This window comes from Leopardus geoffroyi, chromosome B1 (genome assembly GCF_018350155.1).
Source record: "Leopardus geoffroyi isolate Oge1 chromosome B1, O.geoffroyi_Oge1_pat1.0, whole genome shotgun sequence".
Classification (NCBI taxonomy): domain Eukaryota; kingdom Metazoa; phylum Chordata; class Mammalia; order Carnivora; family Felidae; genus Leopardus; species Leopardus geoffroyi.
Genome location: NC_059327.1, coordinates 171,985,646 through 172,008,909, shown reverse-complemented (window position 1 = coordinate 172,008,909; position 23,264 = coordinate 171,985,646). Strand labels below are relative to the sequence as shown.

At 34.1% G+C, this 23,264-nt stretch overlaps 1 protein-coding gene and 1 non-coding gene across 13 annotated transcripts in view; one reads left to right on the top strand and one right to left on the bottom strand.

The window, feature by feature from the left end:
* The window catches only part of N4BP2 (NEDD4 binding protein 2), an 86,547-nt gene that overhangs the window by 55,223 nt on the left and 8,060 nt on the right, over positions 1 to 23,264 (top strand). For 10 of the 12 annotated variants that reach the window (XM_045474970.1, XM_045474973.1, XM_045474972.1 and 7 more), the window contains 6 exons: positions 1,084 to 1,280; positions 4,263 to 4,381; positions 8,141 to 8,279; positions 13,667 to 13,855; positions 15,061 to 15,229; positions 22,702 to 22,825. In XM_045474970.1, coding sequence (XP_045330926.1) covers positions 1,084 to 1,280; positions 4,263 to 4,381; positions 8,141 to 8,279; positions 13,667 to 13,855; positions 15,061 to 15,229; positions 22,702 to 22,825 — 937 coding nt within the window. Of the gene's footprint in view, positions 1 to 430; positions 550 to 1,083; positions 1,281 to 3,570; positions 3,708 to 4,262; positions 4,382 to 8,140; positions 8,280 to 13,666; positions 13,856 to 15,060; positions 15,230 to 22,701; positions 22,826 to 23,264 lie in introns of those variants that run through there. The other 2 variants (XM_045474981.1, XR_006711687.1) reach the window with 2 other exon arrangements.
* On the bottom strand, positions 6,065 to 6,171 carry LOC123596570. Its single transcript, XR_006711744.1, has one exon. It is a non-coding gene; the product is annotated as a U6 spliceosomal RNA (small nuclear RNA).

Sequence of the window (23,264 nt, the reverse complement as noted above, 5' to 3'; positions counted from 1 at the left end):
CATCTGCCAAATTGACAATATTTGATTCCAGACAACTTCTTAGGTAGTGTTGTCAGTGATAAGTGCAGGGTGGCGGACCTGTTAACGGGCCTCCTTTTGTGCACGTTTCCTTCAGACGCCTCTTTTATATGCCTCACACTAGGACTCCAGGTTGAAGATTCTTTGGGTGTGCTTTAGTTGTAGCTTCAAGAGCTAAAGCTATTTGAGAGCTAGAGGTACTGGAAGGGTATCAGAGTTTATGTGGATGGCAGTATCTGCTGTTTCTTTATTCTCTGGGAAAGCAAAGGAATGTATAAAATATGCTGCTACCCTTAGAGATGCTGAAATATTATACATTAAATCTTGTTATTGTGAACTTGTTAGAATGTTCAGTTTCTTCCTTGTGTTGAATATATCATTTGTTCAGTATTTATTTGTTGTGTGCCTCTAGTGGGTTGCAGGTTTGCCAGAATATTGGTCCTTTCAGTCCTTGGAGTGGCTGAGCAGAGCTGAGCAGAGCTACTCTAGCTGGTCACTACCACCGGGCTACAACTCCCTTTGTTTACCAATGTATGTGTGTGTCATTTTTTCTGTGTTGATGTGATTAAAAAAAAAAAAAAAAAAAAAAAAAGGAGTTGCGGGGGGGGCACTTGGGTAGCTCAGTTGGTTTGATCTTGATTTCAGCTCAGATCATGATCTCCTGGTTCTTGGGATTGAGCCCTTTGTCAATCCACGCTGACAGCACGGAGCCTGCTTGGGATTCTTTCTCCTCTCTCTCTGCCCCTCTCCTCCAGCCTGCACACACTCGCTCTTGCGCGCGCTCTCTCTCTCTCTCAAAATAAATATTAGAAAAAGTAGAAAGTATTGAGTTGATTTACAATGATACCCACATCCTTGCTCATTTGAAACGTTTCTACATTTATACATATGTCTCGTTTGCAATTATGTGACTATCTATTTTGAAACCTCAGAGTTACGTTATAGAAGCTAGAAATAAAAAATCATGTTTCTTTGGTCTTTCTGAGGTAGTTGTAACAGAATGAGTAATGCTTAATTTGTATATTTATTGTTGAGGGTCTGACACTATTTATACTGCTTTTGTAGATCCTTCCCTGGTTGGAAGTATTGGTCTTGATAATCCTGAACAAAAGTCATCTCAGAGAACAGGCAAAAAATTACTGAAGACTTTAGCAGCACCTGAAATGCTACCCTTATTGGATCATTGGAACACTCAAACTAAAAAAGTGTCACTCAGAGAAATAATGTCAGAAGAAATTGCCTTACAGGAAAAACATGATTTGGTATGAGTTAGTATTAAGCCTTAACCATTAAGCCTTTGTCTCTGACTCTAAGTTGATTGTATGTTTACTTTGTGATTTTCATTTAATTCTGAATTTTCTAGTCTGGAATCTGTATTTAACCTGATTGAAGTTAATGTTAAAATTGAAAATTGTTTTGAAGTTTGAAGCTGGAGGTTTTTGCCTCTGGGAGATTAGTTGATATTCTATAAAAAAAAAAAAAAAGCCTGTCTGTATGAAACTGTTATTTTAGATTTAATTTTGCAGGTGATTAAGCTGCATTTTTTTGGCTTTTAGTATTTACTTCTATAATTCTTTAATTTTAGAAAAACATGAAAGAAATCTTTCACTTAAAGATAATTTTATTCATAAATCAGTAAAAAGAAATGTTTGTCTTGCTATTAAAGAACTATCCCAACTTCAAAACAAAATTATTTAGAGAATCATTTTAGAAATTTATGAATTTGAATTAAGAAATTGAATACTCTTATTTTTGTATCTTTCAGTCAAACAAGTTCAAACAGAATATTTTGAATTTTATTTTTGTTCCTCATTCAGCATATCAGATTTTATGAGGCCATAAGTGAATTTGGTTTCTTTTGCATTTCTTCTCAGCCTTTTTTGGAATTCTGAAAATTAGTATTAGAAAACTTCAAAATCAAAAAGGAAAAGAATTTAGAGGTTATTTAGTCCAGTTCTCAAAGAAAAGAAATAATTCTTAGATGTATCTAAAACATTTTACTTACTTTCTTACTCATTTGACTCTTCAAAAGGAGCACCTTTATATTTGGCTGAAATACATAGAATTGGGGCATAGGAAGAATGATGGGATTCTTCTACCTTTGTATTTATTTTTCCCAGTTATTTTGTGAATTAAATTGGAAATATGTTACCATTGTTGCATGTTTACATAGTCCAAGGAGCAGCCTCTGGTAACATCTTATAATGTAGTGTTCTTTCAAATATCCTCTTCATTTATATATGTAATAAATTGGAGAAATGTATTTTCTTAAAAATAAGGAAATCTCATAACTTATGCCCAAATGGTGTGACACCTTTACCTGAAACTCCATTTTTAATGCTGAAACTATGGTTCTAATCTGTCTTTTAATTAATTTCTCAGTGTAATAGTGAACAAATGAGTACCTTCACTTCCCAACTTAATGCATTTTTCTTTTTTCTATCAGTGAATTTTGCTTATCTTTCTATGGGTTGGGTAAATAGAAACTGAACTTATTTGGTCCCAAGGATACTTCTCCTTAGGTAGAGCCTCAGTAAGAGAATTTCTTACTTAATGCTTTCTTTTCACTCTTCATCTCCAAAGCAGAAATACACTTTGTATTTTTTTAAGCAAAGAATATAAAATAAACATTAGGCATAATATATGAGTAGAATAAGGTCATGAGTTTTCAGTTCATTGATGAGATCTTAGAATTTGTAGTTTAGAAACTCTGTGACCTGGTAGGGTGCTAGTAAATCTGATCACTGAATTTTTTAGTAAATTCAGATTATAATGTGTATCTTAAATAAAACATGAAATTTTTTTTTTTTTTAATTTTTTCAACGTTTATTTATTTTTGAGACAGAGAGAGACAGAGCATGAACGGGGGAGGGTCAGAGAGAGAGGGAGACACAGAATCTGAAACAGGCTCCAGGCTCTGAGCAGTCAGCACAGAGCCCGACGCGGGGCTTGAACTCACAGACCGCGAGATCATGACCTGAGCCGAAGTCGGACGCTTAACCGGTCCCCAAACATGAAATATTTTTAATTCTTGAGGTGGCTTGTTTCCGTTACTCTTGTGATGTGTGATGTGTTCAGCTTTACCAGTCCCTTTTACTGGTCAGATTGTCACCTGTTGTGAATCCTCTTTTATTGTTGTTTCGTGTTATAAATGACCTAAATATGTTAAGGTTGTCCTAGATTATTGCAATTTTTATATTTTCAGAGTCACCTTTGAAATTTTATAGGAAGTTATTTTTCAGATATTAGCATCTTGCTAGCAAACAAGAATATTCTGTACCTACATCACAACGTCAACAAATTGTCTCAGAGTTAGAAATCACTTTAAGAATGTTTACCATATTCCTAGGTTAGAATTTAAAAAGCACATTTTTAAGAAAGTTCCTTAGTTTGGCAATTTAAATGGATCCAATTATAACTTGTGAGAAAACAACAATTAGTGACAGGTCTCATACAGTTATTTTGGAGTAAATATGTTTGTGAAAATTTTTTAAATTGTGAATTTTAAGATTTTCTGTCAACCTGAATTTGCAACTTATTTGTACATTGTAGTTTCTGCCCATTGAGGAGAATATGTTTTTGAGGACGTTGTTCACAGCATCACACAGTGTCCCTTTTATGAGGACCCATGGGAGAAATTTCTCTCAGGTCTCAGTACCAGAAAAAGCTGTACTTCTCCTGAGCAACTGGTTTGTTTTTATTTTATGGACACTGAGAATCTTTGTTTCCCCCTTTGCTTTGGCCACTAAGAAGCTCAGAACTGAATTTGTGGCCCATCTTTAGCAATTGTACAGGATTTTATGGCATGCATTTATATACTAATTTTATTTGCTAGCTTTATCCTATATTCTTACTTTACTCTCTGACTTCTTCATTTATTTATATCCTGTTTATATATGTGTACATATATCTTCATCTGTTTTATATAATACGTCTGAATATGCTGGGTATGTATATGTGAGAGTATGTATATATTTATATACACTTGCACACATATATGTACTTGTGTGATTGTGTGTGTATATCAAAGAACAGCTTCAAATACTTTGCAAAAAATGGGATATAAATAAATAGTGCAAGAATACTTATATTACTAATTTCAGTCTTTAATCAGTGAAGAAAGTCTGTGATTGCTTTTAAATGATTAATCTTTTTGCAACAAAATAACCATGCTTTTGGATCAGCATGATTAGTGTTATAAATTCCATCTGAAGGATGATTTTTGTCTTTTTTGTTTGTTTTAGAAAAGGGAGGCACTTATGTTTGAAAAAGATTGTGCCACTAAACTAAAGGAGAAGCAGCTTTTTAAGATATTTCCAGCTATTAACCAAAATTTTCTGGTGGACATTTTCAAGGACCACAAGTGAGTGATAGGATTATCTATAATTTCTATTGTGATGTCATTGAAAGTGTATCATTTTAATTTTTCTGATAACAAGTAATCAGTATATTATAAACAATTAAATGCAATGTACATAATGCAGAAAGTGAGCAGGTTTTGGAAACTGGTTTATAGGCCTCAGTTTTTTTCTCATATATATACTAATGTGTGTGTGCTTTGTATGTGTAAGCCAAATTTTTTTTTTTTTTTTTTTTTTTTTTTTTTGGATAAAGGCTTTCTGTGTTATATGTACTGATAGTGTAATCCACCCTGGATGTTAATAATCTCTAAAAGTTTTGGGATCGTGATGGGTAACATATTTCATTGTTGTTTAAATTTTAATTTTGTGGATTACTAGGAAGGTTGAACCTTTTCCATTAATTTATTTTTCTATTTATTGCTTACCTTTGCCTGTTTTCCATTTGGTTCTTTGTATTTCTTCGTTTGTGAGAGCTCATTTTATATGTTATATGTAGTTATCTTTGTTTCTATAGATTATAATTATTATTTTACTCTGATACTTAGCTTTTAACCTGGCATATAGTCATTTTGGGCATATACATGTTTTAATTCATATGTTTCATCAGAAAATCATTTCCTTTATTGTTTCCGAGTTTAATGTCATTTTAGGAAGTCTGTCCTTCCCCAATATTATAAAAATATTTTCTTCAGTGTTTTTAATAGTTAAAAAGTTTTAAATAATCTAGCATTTCCCATTTATCCAGGAGTTTTAAGTTTTCAAAATCCTCTAAATTTTATGTGTATGGTATGAGGTAGAGATTTAACTTAATTGTTTTTCCAAATAAGCAACTGGATGAATAGATTATCTTCACCCACTGATATAAAATACAACCACTATTATTTGCTAAATTCCAAAATACACATTTTCCTTTAAAGATTTTTCAGTTCTGTTGAGCTCTTCGTTTGGTCCTGGGTTTCCACCATATTGTTTTAATTATCGTAGTGTTACACACAACGTTTGATGTTTGGCATGTTAGGAATACTTCTGGTTTGAATAATATATATTTCAATCTTAATATATTTCTTAAATTTGTATTTTGGCAAGAGATGTTTTGAATAGATGCCTTTTTATAACTGAGAATCTAATATGGATTTTTCTTTAGTTTATTAGTGTATTTCAATCACAATAGATTTCTAGAATAAAACCTATTTTACCTTCGGATTTTTATTTTTGATTTTTTTTCTTTAAATGCAGTTTAAGAATTGATTTCAGGATTTTTGCACCAGCAATTAAATGAGATTGGTCTGTGATTTTCTGTTCTTGTGTTCTCTTTGGCATATTTTGGTTTCAGAGTTTTATTTAGTATTAGACTTAATAAAGTAACCTGGAAAGACTGCTGTTTTTCTGTATGCTCTAGAAAGTTTAAGTAAATTAGTACTTTGAAGGTTCTGGAGTTGTACCTTTTCAGAGAGAAGGTCTTCAGAATCTTTCACTATCTTAAGGTTATTGCTTTATTCAGATTGCTTTTTTCATGAGTCTGTTCTGGTAGTTTGTTAGAAAATCAGTTTTACCTTAGTTTTCAATCTTATTATTGTTAAGTTATATGTAATATTATTTGATAATTAAAAACACTGTTGTGTATTTGATTGTATTCCTTTTTCTTTTCCTAATGTTTTTATTTTTCTGTGTTCTGTTTTGCTCTTTATCAGATTGGCCCTTTTACAAATTTGCATGTTACCCTTGTGCGGGGGACATGCAAATCTTCTCTGTATCTTTCCAATGTTAGTATATGTGCTGCTGGAGCGAGCACCAGATCGATCCTTTTAAAGAACAAGCTCTTTTATTGATCAAAGTCTATTTTATATTTCTAATCATTTATTTTTGTTTTTAATTTTTGGCAATTCCTTTCTATTTTTGATAATTCCTTTCTCTTAAAATTTGTTGATGTATTTTCAACTTTTTGGCTAGTTTGTTTCCTTTCAGTCTTTAATAACAAATACACTTATGGGCATTAATTTTTTCTTTCTATCATGTTTTTATATATATGTAATACTTTGATTTTGATATGTAGTATTTTCATTTTTATTATTTTTAAAATAATCTCTAATTCAGATTGATTTTTCTCATTTACCCAAGGCTTTTTAATTTTCTAAATGATTTAATGGCTTTGATGGTGAGTGGGGTGAGGGTTATTGCTTATTTTGTTTTGTTTTATTGAGGTACAAGAATGTGGCCTGGAAGAGTTCTTTTTGAAATTTAAGATTTTCTTTGTGGTTTAATACATGATCAGTTTTTATAAATATTACATGAAAGTGCTTTTGAAAAAGAATATTCTCTGCTGAGTATGTAGAGTTCTAAACATGTCACTTAGATCAAGTTTTTAATGTTATTATTCCAATCCACAATTTCCCTATTTGTTTTTGCTACCTAACTTGCTGTTTTCTTAGAGTTATGTGTTAAAATCTCCCCAGGGGGTGGGGTGGGGGGTGGGCATGGGGATTAGGGGAGTGGCACTGGTATATGGCAACTCTCCTTTATAGGGACCTGGGGCAAGAAGGCCAGTTGTAAAAAACCTAGAGTTGTGGGTCCCCAGACAAGGTAAGGGGGACGGACTGAGTCCTTCCTGGGGATGCCCAGAGTGATGGGTTAGTCCGGCCCATCAGGGTAGATGGTCAGTTGCCTCCATTTGTTTTCCAGCAGCTGTATAATTTTTTCAGTTAGCAGTAGCTTCACCATCATCCTGGTAAGAAGGGTAAGTGGGTTCAGTTACTGAGAATATGCCTACAGTACAATGTTCCAGGGCCATACTCCTCTAGCATCACTAATGGAAGATACTGCCTTCCAGCCCCATGAGTAAGCAAGCCCATAATTTTAAGGGCTATTTAGGATGTGGATAGTTGCTGGTAGCTTCTACCCCTAGGAACCTCTGTTTGTTTTGTTGAGCATATCTGAGGCAGCAAGATCAGGGCTAAAGTGGAATTGGTAGTCTAAAATGGTTCTCCATCAAAGGTTGTCTTCATTAAATTGAAGAAGAACAAAATGTCACACTACTTAGGGGAACTATCACATTTCACAAATATTCCTTTCTTGTCAGCTCTTAATTACCTGGTCATTGGAAGAGATCAGAGGCCTATAGCCTGAAATAATGAGCAGTATAAAATCATTTATAATTTGCTTTGAAATGGGTTTCTTTAGATATTGGAACATGAGTGTTTCAAGTCTTTGTCAATTTGTAGAATTTGATACTGCCTGCAATATAGAATCACTGTGAAAATATGCATGAATAATTAGGGGTGAGAGGTAGGATAGTGTTTTACTTTTTCCTTGCTGTGTCCCTGCTTAGAGTTTCTCTGACTAGAACCTTACGGTTTAAGTAAAAAGTAAAATTTGACACAATAAAAATGTCAGTTTAAAGATCTTTTGTCTGTGTTTGATGTTTGAAGGAAACTGAAACCATGTGTGAATCCAGCAAGGGACCTAAGAAGTATAGGTGATAAAATGAAAGTAAGATTTGTTGTGGATAATCAATCTGTAATAAAAGATCAGACGGTGAATTAATTATCAATATGTTACCTTTTGGTATTAATTTACAGAAATTAGTTTTGGGGGGCTTATTGTTTCCTTCTTATCACTCTTGAGTCTTTGAGATACATAAAGTTAGTGTTTAAAACTTAGAAATGAGCCAATTTTTCATATTTTAAAATGTTTGAAGTGTTGCTTATGTTAATGTTTTCATATAACTTTTTTTTTATTGACATCATATTTATAACTCTCTACAGCTATTCATTAGAACACACAGTCCAGTTTCTAAACTGCGTTCTTGAAGGAGACCCTGTGAAAACAGTTGTAGCGCAAGAGTTTGTTCATCAAAATGAGAATGTCACTTCTCATGCTGCACAGAAGTCTAAGGAGAAAAAGGTATAGAGTTACTTATTTTTTATTGTAAAGTAAATAATTTCAGATGAAAATGTAATTGGTTTGTTGATGTAATTTAATGATTATTTCTCACATTTTAACTAGATTGGAAATTTAACTACCAGTAGCATATTTCATTTAGGTGGGATATCTGTTCAAAATAATGAATTTGTAGCCGATTATGATTTTTTATTCAATGTCATTGTATATGGTAAGCACTTGAATTTCTATAACTTCTGTATAGACTCTACACAGTAGCATATGGGGCTTAATTGAATAACGGTGGGGTGGTACTATGGTGGGTTTTAGGATGTAAATATGTTAAATATCTAGGCAGAAAATTTTAACTATTTGAGAATCTGCCAAATTTTTATCCAAAGTGGCTCTACCATTTTATGTTCCCACCAGCAATGTATGAGGGTTACAATTTACCCACATCATCTCTGACACTTGTTAATATCTGTCTTTTTGATTATAGCCATCTTAGTGGCTGTGAAGTTGTCCTAAGGGTACATGGGATTTGTTTTAATCAGATATGGTAAGATACCTAGACATGGAAATGTTATGAAGGAAGAAATTTATTATACTCACAGATCTCTAGAAACAGGAGGCATGGCCTGCCATCCAGGGCCACCTGGAGAAGAACCGGGGTCAGTCAGGAGACAGGGAGCAGAGTGGAAATGTGGGCAAGAGCCTTTTTTGTGGTTTCTGTGGGGAGGAATAGGTGAGGCAGGGTAAACAGGTTTAAGATTGGCTAGTTTGAACAGTTTCATCGGGCTCTGGGGAGTAGGAACTGTCCCTGGTGTTCTGGTATCTGGCATGGGTGATTAGACAATGTGGATGGTGACCCTGAGGTTGAGAACCCCATAAAGGAAGTAGTTGAGGGTATGAACTCTAGGTTGGTGGGTTTACATATGTAAGGTATGCTAGCAGATGAGTTGTTTGCTATCTCTCAGAATTGGCTAACCCCAGGGTTGGGGGTACTGCCTCTCTAGGGGTTAGCAAGGCCCTGGATGTCAAAGCATCTTCAGTCTTCAGGGTAGACTAGTGATGTTGAACACTTTTTCATGTGCTTATTGGACATTTGTATATCTTCTTTGAAGAAATGTCTATTTATATTCCTTGCCCATTAAAAAGAGTTTTTTTATTTTTGAGTTGTATGAGTTCTTTATATATTCTAGATACGAGTCCCTTACCAGACATATGATTTGTAAAATTTCTCCCATGTTGAGGGTTGTCTTTTTGCTCTTGATGGTGTCTTTTATTTGAAGCACAAGAGTTTTAATTTTGATGATGTGCAGTTTATCTTTTTTTCTTTTGTTGCTTGTACTTTTGGTGTCATATTTAAGAAACCATTGCCTAATCCAAGGTCGTGAAGTGTTTTTGTTTTTCATGTTATATAGTACTTTTTTTGTTTGTTTTTATATTTTCTTCTAAAATATAGTTTTATAGTTTTAGTGCTTGTCATGTTTAGATCTTTGATCCATTTTGAGTTAATTCTTTAAAAAAATTTCTTTTAATGTTTGTTTTTGAGAGGGGAGGGGGGGGAGAGAAAGAGAGAGACTGCGCGTGAGTGGGGGAGGGGCAGAGAGAGAGAGACACACACACACACACACACACACACACACACACACACACACACACACAGATTCTGAAGCAGGCTCCAGGCTCTGAGCTGTCAGCACAGAGCCTGATGTGGAGCTTGAACTCACGAACCGTGAGATCATGACCTGACCCGAGGTCGAATACTTAACCAACTGAACCACCCAGGCTCCCCTGAGTTAATTTTGTATATGGTATATGTAGATAAGTATCCAAGTTCATTCTTTTGCATGCAGATATCCAGTTGTCACAGCACCGCTTGTAGCAAAGATTGTTCTTGCCCCATTTAATTTTCTTAGCACCCTAGTTGAAAATGAATTGACTATAAGTTTATTGCTAGACTGTCATTTCTGTTCCATTGATCTGTATGTCTGTCATCCTACCAGTTTCACACTGCCTTGATTACTGTAGGTTAGTAGTTAAGATTTAAATAGGGAAATGTGAGTTTCCAACTGTGTTCTTTTCTCAAGATTGTTTTGCCTCTTCTGGTCCCTTTGTAGTTCTCAACTTGCCATTTTCTGCAAAGAGGGATTTGTTTTGTTTTGTTTTTTTGTTTTTGTTTTTTTTAGTTTATCTATTATTTATTTATTTTTAGTAATCTCTACACTCAATATGGGGCTTGAATTTATGACTCTCTTATCAAGAGCATGCTCTTCCAACTGAGCCAGCTGGAATTTTTATGTGAAATGTATTGAGTCTGTAGATTAACTTGAGGTGTATTGCCAGCTTAACAATATTGTGTTCAGTCCATGAACATGGAGTATCTTTCAATTTACTTAGGTCTTAATTTCTTCAACATTGTATTGTAGTTTTGAGTGTAAATATTGCATGTGTTTTGTTAAATTTATTTCTAAGTTACTTTATTCTTTTTGATGCAGTTATAAATTAAGTTTTCTTAATTTTATTTTTGGATTGAACATTATAAGTGCATAGAAATATAATTGATTTTGTATATAAATTTTGTGTTAGCTTCAGGCTTTTTTTTTATCATCTGTTATTCTTATTAATTAAGACCACCAGGGATAACTTGTGCTCAATATATCACTATCACTTTATTGATATATAGGATTCAGTTAATTTTTGTATTCATGTGATCTGTTAGTGCTAAATATGCCTGTGTTCATCATGGATAGATAGGTATAGTATTTCATAAGATGCAGAGAGGATACAAGTTGATGATGAGACTGTCAAGGCCAAGTGGGAATGAAGATTATTTCTTCTTTCTCCTGATAATAGAGCAAGGCACTTTGGGTCATTATGGTGATAGAGGAGGTGATGAGAAGAAGGTCTGCCTGCTCAAAATGGCAGATGTTCAAATAAGAAAAGTAGATTTTATGAGTTATGTAGACATTGGCCAAAAGGTAGACTGTAAGTTATTCTGAGGATTATTCTTAGCTTTTTTTCACAAAATACAGGCAGGTATCATAATGCTGATAAAAATATTTTAACATTTGTGAGCAGAATACTCTGTCTTTGATATCCTAGGACCTGAAGGGACCACAGATACTAAAGGGGAGTATCCTGGTATCAGTAATATTTTGGCTTATCTATTTTCAAGGAACTAGCATTTAAAACTGTGTTTTATTAATACTACTATTTTTCCTTTTACCCTTTAATTTATAAGTTTGTTAACCATGGGAGATGGTTTTGGTATTATAGTACATAAGTGGCACTAATGAGGTGAATTCTTAGGAAGCATATATTTCACTTGGCCCTTGTTAATGAGGTTATAATAAACCATATCAGTATGAAGTGGATATAAAAAAATCATAGTTTTATTTTGAAAAAGGGTAGCTATTTGAGAAAGTATCTCTCATTATATACTGGTTTTTTTTCTTTTTAAAAGAATAAAGGGTCTCTTCCCAGAGAACCAAATGTGATTTGCATTTTTTAGTATGAACACCAAGAGAGACCCTAATGCTATGAAACATTTATGTTCATACTGTAAGCACTGTGGCTTTTCAGAAGTCATGGAAAGCATTTTTATTAACCCCTCCTTTAAAATGTTTGATTTTTACCAGAGATTCAAGCCATCTACTCATGGAACATTTAAACATTAATATGAAACAAGCTTGTGACTAAGTACGGGCAAGAGTGACAAAAGGATGTGTGTGGGTCCTATGAATATTCTGATGTGAGAGAGAGCCTTGTGTTCTTTCATAAAATAAGTTGGGTATTTGTTGCAAAAGTAAATCAACTGTGTATTTACAGATTTTTGACTTCGGTAATGAGTTGGAGGATGATGATATCTTTATTCTTTAACTTGTTTTAAACCTCTAGAATTCTAGGGGCTAAATAAGCAAAGTGTAATGAGTAAAAAGAATATACAATCAATTACTATATTTTAGACCAGTTTTCCCACCCCAACCTTTTGTGACTTCTGACTCTACTCACAGGCAGGAAATTTGAAAAAATGGTCAATTGGTAATATGTGTATTATATAATATATACATATAATTTAAATGTAATATTTAATATATATTAAATGATATTACCTTAAAAAATTAAAGTGGCATTTTCTTAAAGATTGTAGAGTACCTTATAATTATAATCTTTGATAATATTTATAATTTAATGACAATTTTCAGTTTTTAGAAATTTAACAACGTATACCATTTAATTTACTTTCAGTTATATCAGAAAAGCATGATTTGTTTAAGATAAAGAAGAGTATATTTTTGGGGGGGATTTTGGGATTGAGTTTATATAAAATGTTCATTAAATTACTTCGTATGGCACCTGATACTTGGAATTCTTTTAAGCTTTTAAAAAAATCCATTTAAACTATAATAATTAATCCCCACTCCTGCCCCCCCAGTGACACACTAAGAAACATAGATCCCTGTTTGCGAGCAGTTGTCTGCAAATAGCACTTTAAAGTATGTGATAAATGAAAAACCAAACTGGACATAGAAGTCACTATATTTTGCTGTTTTTTAACACTGACTTTTGATATTTTAGACACATCTTCAGAAACATGCAATTTTCTATTTGGTGGGGAGTATTTGAGGCATAATTATTTTCAGTACTTTGTGTTTTAGAGTTACTTTTGCTTGTATAATTTAAGGGTGTATTTTGGATGACAATTACTTGATAGATGATTTTTCAAAAGGCTCAGAAGTCAACACTACCATAGTGGCTAGTTGGTAGTGACCTGCCCCATAAACCTACTTATAATTTTTACTGTTAGCTATGGTCACTCTATATGCCCTTCTGTTTTAAAAAGAATACTATTTAATTATTTTATTGATTGTTTTTTAAAACACATAAATTGAAATATGCCATTACTACCTTCAATGATTAGACTTTTTGAATGGGTTTACAAACTAGAATTTGGTAAATTTTGCATTTGATAAATGAGTGTTATTCTTTGAATAGTGTGTGTTTTCTCTTTTGGCTTGATTTTGTGACCTAATTATATTTTGATAATTTTAGAGAACTTTTCAACATCTTCTAAGATAAGAGTGGTTAAAGGAGAGGTACCCTATAGCATGAAAAAATGATAGCCACGAAATGCATGACTTACTAGGTAGACTCTGGGGAGAGTCTGTTTTCTGAGAAGAAAGACAAAAAATGATAGAGGGGCGCCTGGCTGGCTCAGTTAGTAGAGCATGCAACTCTTGATCTCAGAGTTGTGGGTTAGAGCCCCACTTTGGGTATAGAGATTACTTAAAATTAAAATCTTAAAAAAAAAATAGTAGAGCCCAATTTTCACATACATTTTCTGAAGGTAAAGCCTGTATTTTTCTACTTTCTTTGTATTTTACTCATTGTGTAACATCTTACAGGCCAAGAAATCGAAAGAGACTGAAGATATACCAAGTGAACCATCTTTCCAGGATTTTGAGTATCCAGAGTATAATGACTACAGGGCAGAGGCTTTCCTTCATCAACAGAAGAGAATGGAATGCTACAGCAAAGCAAAAGAAGCTTACCGGATGGGGAAAAAACACGTTGCCACGTTTTATGCCCAGCAGGTAAAAAGGAAAACTGATTACTGTTTGTTTCTTTGTCCCTTACGATGTCTGAATAATCTTAAAGCAGGTGATACTCGTATTGTGACTAGATCAAGTTATTCTGGGGAATGTAGATTATATAGGTGACATAAGGTATCCTGATATATAAGAAATGTATGGTTCTGAGAATTATGTCTCCTTTGAAATGCTCAATTTCTGTAGTTCCTTTTGCATTTATGACTTACATGAATTACTTTTTATTCTGACAGTCCATATTTTCTTTTAGGTTAAATTCTGTCATTCAGTACGACTTCTAAACAGATACAGGTTTTCTGAAGGAAAGACAGCAGAATGTTAATATTGACCACCTCAGGGTGGAATTACAGAGACCTTGTGCTTTCTATCATGTTTGAATTTTTAGTAATGTTATCACTTAAAAAAAATTTTTTTTTAAATTTTTATTTATTTTTGAGAGACAGAGAGAGAAAGCGAGCAGGGGAGGGACAGAGAGAGGGAGACACAGAATCTGAAGCAGACTCCAGGCTCTGACCTGTCAGCACAGAGCCTGATGCGGGGCTTGAACCCACAGACCATGAGCTCATGACCTGAGCTGAAGTTGGACACTTAACCAACTGAGCCATCCAGGCATCCCAGTAATGTATCACTTTTATGGTCTGAAAAAGAAAGTTACATTAATATCTTTCAGGGAAGTAAAATTTCTACTCAGGCTTATTGGACATGGTATTACAAGAAACCTGTCTGATTTCCTTTTTAGCTTTGTGGTTCCATATGGCTTACTTTTTGTGATTGTGTAAAGAAAGACATCAAACTGGTATAACCGCATGAGTCCCAATAACAAACCTTGAGAGATGGCTTCAGGGGTAACCACAGGGTGTTGAAAGGGATGAGGCCAAGATTATCAAAGGATAAACTAATGGATTCCTTCTTGAGAAGAGTTTATTTAAGTTTTCCTCATCTATGATTTTTGGATCAGGAAATATGTTAGAATTGATGATTTAATATTGTAAGAAATATGTTATTAATTCACTGAAATTCACCTAAACTGTGGTGCATTCTTGCGTATTAGCCCATTGCATTATTTAAAATTTTAGATTTGCTGTTCCCTTTTTTGTTCTACATTTTATTTGGGACAATTTTTGTTTCCTCATTGCCTTCTAAGTAGCAAGTATCAAAAGTGTTTACTGGTGATCTTTTTGTAATTAAAGGGTAGTCTCCATGAGCAGAAGATGAAAGAAGCCAATCACCTTGCTGCCGTGGAGATCTTTGAGAAAGTCAATGCCTCCTTGCTGCCACAGAACGTTTTAGACCTCCATGGGCTGCATGTGGATGAAGCTATAGAACATTTGATGACAGTTTTACAGCAGAAAACTGAAGGTAGGACTGTGGTAATGACAAATTATCAGTAGAAAATACGTTTTTGCTTATATTGGTAAATTTACCAATTCAGGAGAATCTGAATTTTCAGGCTCAGGATATCTGTGTCACATTTATAGATGTTTGTATTAGGTTCATTCTTCACATTCTTCAAGGGGACGTTCTTGGAAAAGAATCCTCATTAGCCTGGTCATTAACATTTTGTTTTTATTTTCCTATTTTATTTATTTTTTATTAAAAAAAAAATTTTTTTTAACGTTTATTTTTGAGACAGAGAGAGACAGAGCATGAACGGGGGAGGGTCAGAGAGAGAGGGAGACACAGAATTTGAAATAGGCTCCAGGCTCTGAGCGATCAGCACAGAGCCTGACATGGGGCTCGAACTCACAGACCGTGAGATCATGACCTGAGCCAAAGTCGGACGCTTAACCGACTGAGCCACCCAGGTGACCCTTTATTTTCCTATTTTAGTTATATTTGTACTCTCTTGTATTTATTAAAGAGAGGGCATGGTGTAGAGAACAAACCAAGGGTTGATGGAGGGAAGGTGGGCAGAGGATGGGCTAAATGGGTGATGGGCATTAAGGAGGGTACTTGTGATGAGCACTGGGAGTTATATGTAAGTGATGAATCACTGAATTCTACTCCTGAAACCAATATTACACGATATGTTTACTAACTAGAATTTAAATAAAAATTTGAAAAAAAAATAAAAGGAGAGCATGGTATAATCTGGGAATCTTCTGTGACTTATAAATGAGACTTTTCAGGAATATCATACATCTTTATTCAGTAGACATTTATTAAAGCTAATAGATGTTAGATGTCACTTGTTCAGTAGATATTTAATAAAATGCAGAAATAAATAAGGTGTGAGGATTTTTACAGAATTATCACAAAAGGCAGACTTTCTGAGTGTTTGCATTACGGAAGTGCTCCCTCTCTCTCCCTTTCTGCTTGTATATGTCTTTGCAGGTCATGGAAAGGACACTACCTGCTTCTTCTCTAAATTCTACCTCTTCCCAGGGCTTTGGATAAGGATCTTTTTCCATCCAGTATCATGTACTTCACATACATTAACGTATCTTGTTTCTTTTTCATTATCAGATGGTAGCACTTAGAACTAAGTTCAGTCTGTTTTAGTTCCCCCATGCTCTAATACTAGAAGTCATCTCCTTTACCACTATTAGAGTAGTTTTGAATTCTCAACTTGCCTTTGTCTTTATCTTCCATTTTATTGTGGAGACATGGAGTCCTATGCTTCAGCTGTGACCCTGTAGCTCCATAATCCTGCCTGTTATTAATAGTTGTATTGTTCTGGTTAATATATATATGAAGGCTTTAAACTATACTTTATATAGGTTTATCAATTCAACATGTATTATTTATAATTAATTAAATACTTGATTAAATATGACTGATGCAGAGGTTGAAAACTGATCGGTTTACCATGAACACCATGTTGAAATACTTGCAGTAATGTAATAAAACACTTGCGTACCCATGAATCTAAGTGAGTGATAATATTTTACCATATATACTTCATATTTTATTTTTATTCTCCCCTTTGTATTCTTCCCAGACTTTTTTTTTAAGATTTTATTTTTTTAAGTAATCTGTATACCCAGCGTGGGGTTTGGACCCACAACCCTGAGATCAAGTGTTGAATGCTCTACCGACTGAGTCAGCCAGGCACCCCTATTCTTCCCAATTGTTTTCTCTTTCTTCCTTCTCTTTCTAGTGGAAATCAACATCTTTCAGGTTGGTTCCTAACTAGTTTTTAAAAATAAGTACTTTACTATATGTATTTTCATCAATAATCAGTCTGTAGTATTTCTTTTGTGCATTTAAAAAAATGAATGTACATGATTTCACACTATACTTTTCAACCAAGCCATTTGTTTTCACCCAGTACAGTTTTCAAGATACACTTATGTTGATGGTCTGATTTTTTTTCTTGTAACTGCTGTACAGTATTCAAGTGTCATGTCATAATGTATCCATTTCTCTACTCACAGGCATGTAGTTATAATGTCACAATATCACCATATCAACATGTGTACTCTCACTGCTATCTTCTTTCCTGGCTTTTTATACTGAAAAATTAAGAACCTATAGAGGAGTTGAAGTAATTGTATAATAAAAATTCATATATCTTTTACCTAGATTGATCAGTTGTTAACATTTGGCCATATTGCCTAATGTCTTTAAAATTGCTTTTTGCTGAACCATTTGAAAAAAATTTTTTTAATGTTTTTATTTATTTTTGAGACAGAGAGAGACAGAGCATGAACAGGGGAGGGGCAGAGAGAGAGGGAGACACAGAATCTGAAGCAGGCTCCAGGCTCTGAGCTGTCAGCACAGAGTCCGACGCGGGGCTCGAACTCACAGACTGTGAGATCATGACCTGAGCTGAAGTCGGACGCTTAACCAACTGAGCCACCCAGGAGCCCCTTGCTGAACCATTTGGAAATAAAATGTTAAACATTGTGGTACCTTACCTCTATATACCTCAGCATGTTTATCTCTCAGAAACAAATCCATTCTACATAATTGCAGTACCATTGTCACTTTTAAGATATTTAACATTGTTATAATATTGTCTGGTATACAGGCCACATTCACATTTCTCCAGTGTATGGAAATGTCTTGTTTAGCTGTGCCATTTTTTCCCTCTCAACTCAGGATCCAGTCAGACATCACATTCTCCAGTTGACTGTCCCATGCTGTAGCCTTCAGAATGTAGACATAGTTCCGGGATGCCTGGCTGGCTCAGTTATAGAGTGTGACCCTTGATCTCAGGGTTGTGAATTCGAGCCCCACATTGGATATAGAGATTACTTAATATATATATATATAAATAGTTCCTCAGCCTATTTTTTTCTTCTGTGTTATTGACATTTTTGAAGACTCCAAGCCTTTGGTAGATTGACCTACAATTTTAATTTCTCTGATTGTTTCCTCGTGATTAGATTTAGTTAAAGATTTTTTTTTTTTTTTTGGTAAAAAATGCTGCATAGGTGATGTTAGGTCACCCTTGGTGAACATATCAGGAGACATAATATGGTCAGATTGCCCCATTATTGATGATGTTAAGTTTGATTTCTTAGCTGAGGTGGGACTCTGTTAGGTTTCTCTATGTAAATGTATCTTTTCTTTCTTTATAATTAACTAGTAATTTTTTGGCAATTGATACTTTGCAACTATGTGAATAACTATTCTCTTGCAATATTTCACCTAGTAATTTTAGCCTCCATTGATGATGCTTGACTGAATCAATTATTATATTGGTGGTTGGATAATGGTGTTTTAGAATTTGTGTTTGTACTATGTCTATTAGACATTCTTTGGTAAAGTAGAGAATTCTCCTCCTCTAGTTGTTTTTTAAATAGAATTTTGGAAATCTTTGAGAAAATCTAGAAAACAATAATAAAGATTTGAAAAGAGAAAATTTAAGAGCATTTTAAATATATTATTTAGTCTGGAGGAAAAAACTTACGTAGAAGTATTATAAGAGAATATTCTGTCTATAGAGGGAAATTTTTATGGGGTTTGGTGTCTAGTACGGTAGATGACAGTGAGCAAATAGTTACATAATAATAACCACCGTGATAAGAGAGTATAGGTTGCCATGTTTCATTTAGCATAAACTCCTAAATCCCTATGTAATCTGTTCCTTGCCTGCCTCCCTATTCTCATCTTATGTTTTGCTCCTCTTTCTGTTTTATCTACACTGTCATTTCTTGCCATCTAGGCTTCCCATTAATAGCCTCTTGCAGTACTCCTGTGTACCACAGTATTTATAAAAAGCTTATTATATAGTTGAATATTAAAATCTGTCTTTATGGCCAGGAATTGAGTCAGCAATGATTATTGAATCATCATTGTTTATAGAACCTTTCATCCAACACCCAACAGCAACTTTTAAATAAATGATTGAATAAAGGGTAAGCATTCCTTTCATTTCATATATGAGGAAATTAATAATTTGAAAAGTTTAGTAAAATGGAAAATAATAAGTGTTGGTAAGGATGTGGAGAATTGGAACCCTTTATATTGCTAGTGGGAGTATTAAATGGTACAGCCACAGTGGAAAAGGTTGGCATTCCTCAAAAGATTAAACACAGAGTTACCATATGACCTAGCAGTTCTAGTTATGTATACAAGAAAATTGAAAACACAGTTCATCCACACGCAGACTTGTACATGAATGTTCATAATAGCTGAAAAATGGAAACAACCAGATGTCCATCAACTGATGAAAGGACAAACAAAATTTGGTATATCCATACAGTAGAATATTATTCAGCCACAAAAAGGAGTCAGGTAGTGATACATGCTACAACATGGATGAACCTTGTAAACATGCTTTGTGAAAGAAGCCAGGTACAAAAGGGCCACTTTATTATATGGTTCCCATTTATATGAAATGTTCACAATAGACAAACCAATAGAAACAAAGTATATTAGTGGTTACTGTGGCTAGAAAGTAGGGACTGGGGAGTAACTGCTAACAAGTACAGAATTTCTTTCTGAGACAATGGAGTGTTCTGGAATTAGTATTGATAGTTGAACAGTGTTTTGATATACTAAAATCCACTGAATTATACATTTTAAAATCATGAATTTTATGTTTTATGAATTATATCTCAATTTTAAAAATTACAAGAAAAAAAAGAGCTAAATAACTTGTATAAGGTGATGCTTGGTCAGACCCAATATACAAATCCTTTCTGAAGCCAGGCCCACTGTTGTGCATGTTGACACCTGTGGTAGTCTGTAGGTACTGTTAGTCACCAGTAGATGGTAGTATTGTTGAACAGAAGTGTATCCAGGGGAAAATCTGTGATTCTGCCCTCCACTGCTTTTAGTTATAAAAGATGATTGTCAAACTTGGGGATGAACAACAACAAAAAAGATATCTGACCCTTAAGTGCCTTCTGATTAGAATATACATCACTACCACCAATGATGTTTTTACTACTTTATAGGGATTTACAGGGAACAGAGGAACAGGTTAAATGGCACCATGGGGATACAATCAACAATATTTAGACTGTAAAAATCTAGGATAAATGATCCAAGTTTTTCAACCAGTTGTAGAGAAAAGCCCAGGGGGAGGGGGAACATTTAGATTAAAAGTTACTTCAGAGATATATCAACCAAATGCAATGTGTGGTCTTGTTTCAACCCTGATTTAAGTAAGTCACTGTAAAACCATTTTTTTGAGGGAGACTTTCAGCCATTTTTAGAAACATGATATTAAGGAACTGTTTTTAAGATGTGATGGTAGTATCGTGGTTCTTTTTATTTTGTAAGAGTCCTTTTTGAAATATATAAAGAAATATTTACAGTAGAAATGGTAAGAAATTTGAGATAGGCTTAAAATGAGTTAAGTAGTTTTTTTTAAAGGTGATAAGTGACAGGAATAGCCAGAAATTTGGGGACCTAAACATATACCTGAATTCATGCAACAAACATCCTTTGAACACCTACTTTATTTGAAGCATGTGATTCAACTGTTGAACATTTTCAGAGCAGAGAATTTAAAAATGAAGTATTATGGGGTGCTTGGGTGGCTCGGTTGAGCGTCTGACTCTTGATTTTGGCTCAGGTAAATGATCTCATGGTTCAAGGGAGTGAACCCTGCATCTGGCTCTGTGTTGACTGTATGGGGCCTGCTTGGGATTCTCTCTCTCCCTGTCTCTCTGCCCCTCTCTCACTCACACTTACTCTCAAAATAAATAAACATTAAAAATATATAAATAAAAACGAGGTGTTATACATGACTGCCCTGATAAAGGGGAGCAGCGGTGAAGGAATGATGAGAGTGACTTATGGATAGTTAAGATATCTAAGGTTTCTTTTAAGTAAACTTTGTAATGTCACATCTATAAATGGGGCGCCTGGGTGGCGCAGTTGGTTAAGCGTCCGACTTCAGCCAGGTCACGATCTCGCGGTCCGTGAGTTTGAGCCCCGCGTCGGGCTCTGGGCTGATGGCTCAGAGCCTGGAGCCTGTTTCCGATTCTGTGTCTCCCTCTCTCTCTGACCCTCCCCCGTTCATGCTCTGTCTCTCTCTGTCCCAAAAATAAATAAACGTCGAAAAAAAAAAAAAAAAAAAAAAAAAAAAAAAAAAAAAGAACAGTGTACAGGTAATAATTATATAGCATAAAAACTTTTTTACAAAGTGAATACCCTGTGTAGCCAGCACCCAGGAAGAGTTGAATTTTGAACAAAATATTGCTTGAAATAATGGGTAATGGACTAGTGTAGAAATGGAGATCTTAAGCAAAGAAGGAATTAGAAATATAAGCAACATACCCTCTTAAAATTCCAGGCTAAATATTGCCTTGGAGATGTGAGACTTGAAAAACTGTTTGTGGATCTGCTGGAGTCTTAGGGCAACTTAGTGAGCAGAATATAGAATATTTATATTATATATATATATGTATCTATTTTATGCTAATGATCAAAACTTGGGCTATTTATCACAAAGGAAGAAGATATTTAGTTCATTAAATCAACTCTTATTATTAACAGTTTTTGTTACTTTATTGCAGCAGTTATTGACTTTCAGGGTTTATGTACTTAATTTTCACAAGATCATATCCAAAGCAAGAGCTACATTCTTGTAAGAGGCCTAGATTCATTTGATATTTAAAAATCATCTCTTTGGAAGAGTTTCTTCTTTTCTTCTTTTTTTTTTTTTTTTTAAAGTTTTATTTATTTATTCTTTTAGTAATCTCTACACCCAATATGGGGCTCAAACTCATGACCCTGAGATTGAGAGTTGCATGCTCTTCCGACTGAGCCAGGCAGGTGCCTTTGGAAGAGTTTCTTAACAATTGTCTATCTTTAACAATAAGACTATAGTCCATGCTGTAATTAGTGGATTTGCTAATAGCGATTCCTGAAGGGTGATATCCTATAAAGTAGTTGCTTTAGATCCCATTTTACTGATAAGGAAACAGACACAGATAGGCAAGTAACTTGTCCATTGTCATACTGCCCAGTCATTTGGTGGCAGAGCTCCTAATCAGACCAAAGCTGGCTGGCTGGCTTCAGAGAGTATTTAATTAAAAGGGTCATTGTGAAGATTCTTAGTTAATAAATATAAGTAGCTTAAAGCAATTCCTGACTCCAACTATGTAATAATTGTTAGATGTCATTAATATTACTATTGTCATTATCATTATTTTAGAGAGAAATTCTGGTAGCACATAGAAATCTCCCTCCCCACAGGGGAAGAAATTTCACTTACGTTTAGGCAGATGAATTGCTTTGAGACTTCCATACTTAAACAATGTAGATGAAATATCCATTTAAAAACATCAATTTTGGTGCTTTTTGAAGTTATAAATCTGTAAATCCCCATGAAAGTAATTTTATATGTATTTGAGTAGTTAAAGCTTGTTTTCTATTGAGAATGTAAGACAAATGAATTTTAACTGGTCCAATTCCTGTTGTAACAGAATTTAAGCAGAATGGTGGTAAGTCCTATCTCTCTGTGATTACGGGGAGAGGAAACCACAGCCAAGGAGGAGTTGCTCGCATCAAACCAGCCGTCATTAAATACCTCACAAGCCATAGCTTCAGGTGAGTAGAGATTTCTGTTATTGATAATGGCAATGTCCATATACAGATAATAAACACTAATAGTATGCTCAAATGAGTTATTAGAATAGTTAACTAAATTTAACCATCTGATATTAGCCACAAATTCATGCTTAAATTATAACTTTTCCTGCTGGTCTTAATGATATTCAGAAAACCAGAAATGAAGGAAAAATACATTTTGTTTTTGAAGTAATCATCTGACAAAACTGTTTCATAAATTTAAAATCTAACAGAAAGTAATATGATTGTGTTTCTTTGATAATGTATTATTCAAGATAATTAGATTATGTGTATCATCGTTTAAGGTTGCTAATTATTTATTTGAAAGGATATACATATTTGTGGATTTTGGAAGGAATTTCTGCTGAAATGTGGTTATAATGGATTTGTTTAAACTTTAGCAGAAATACTCCAGTCA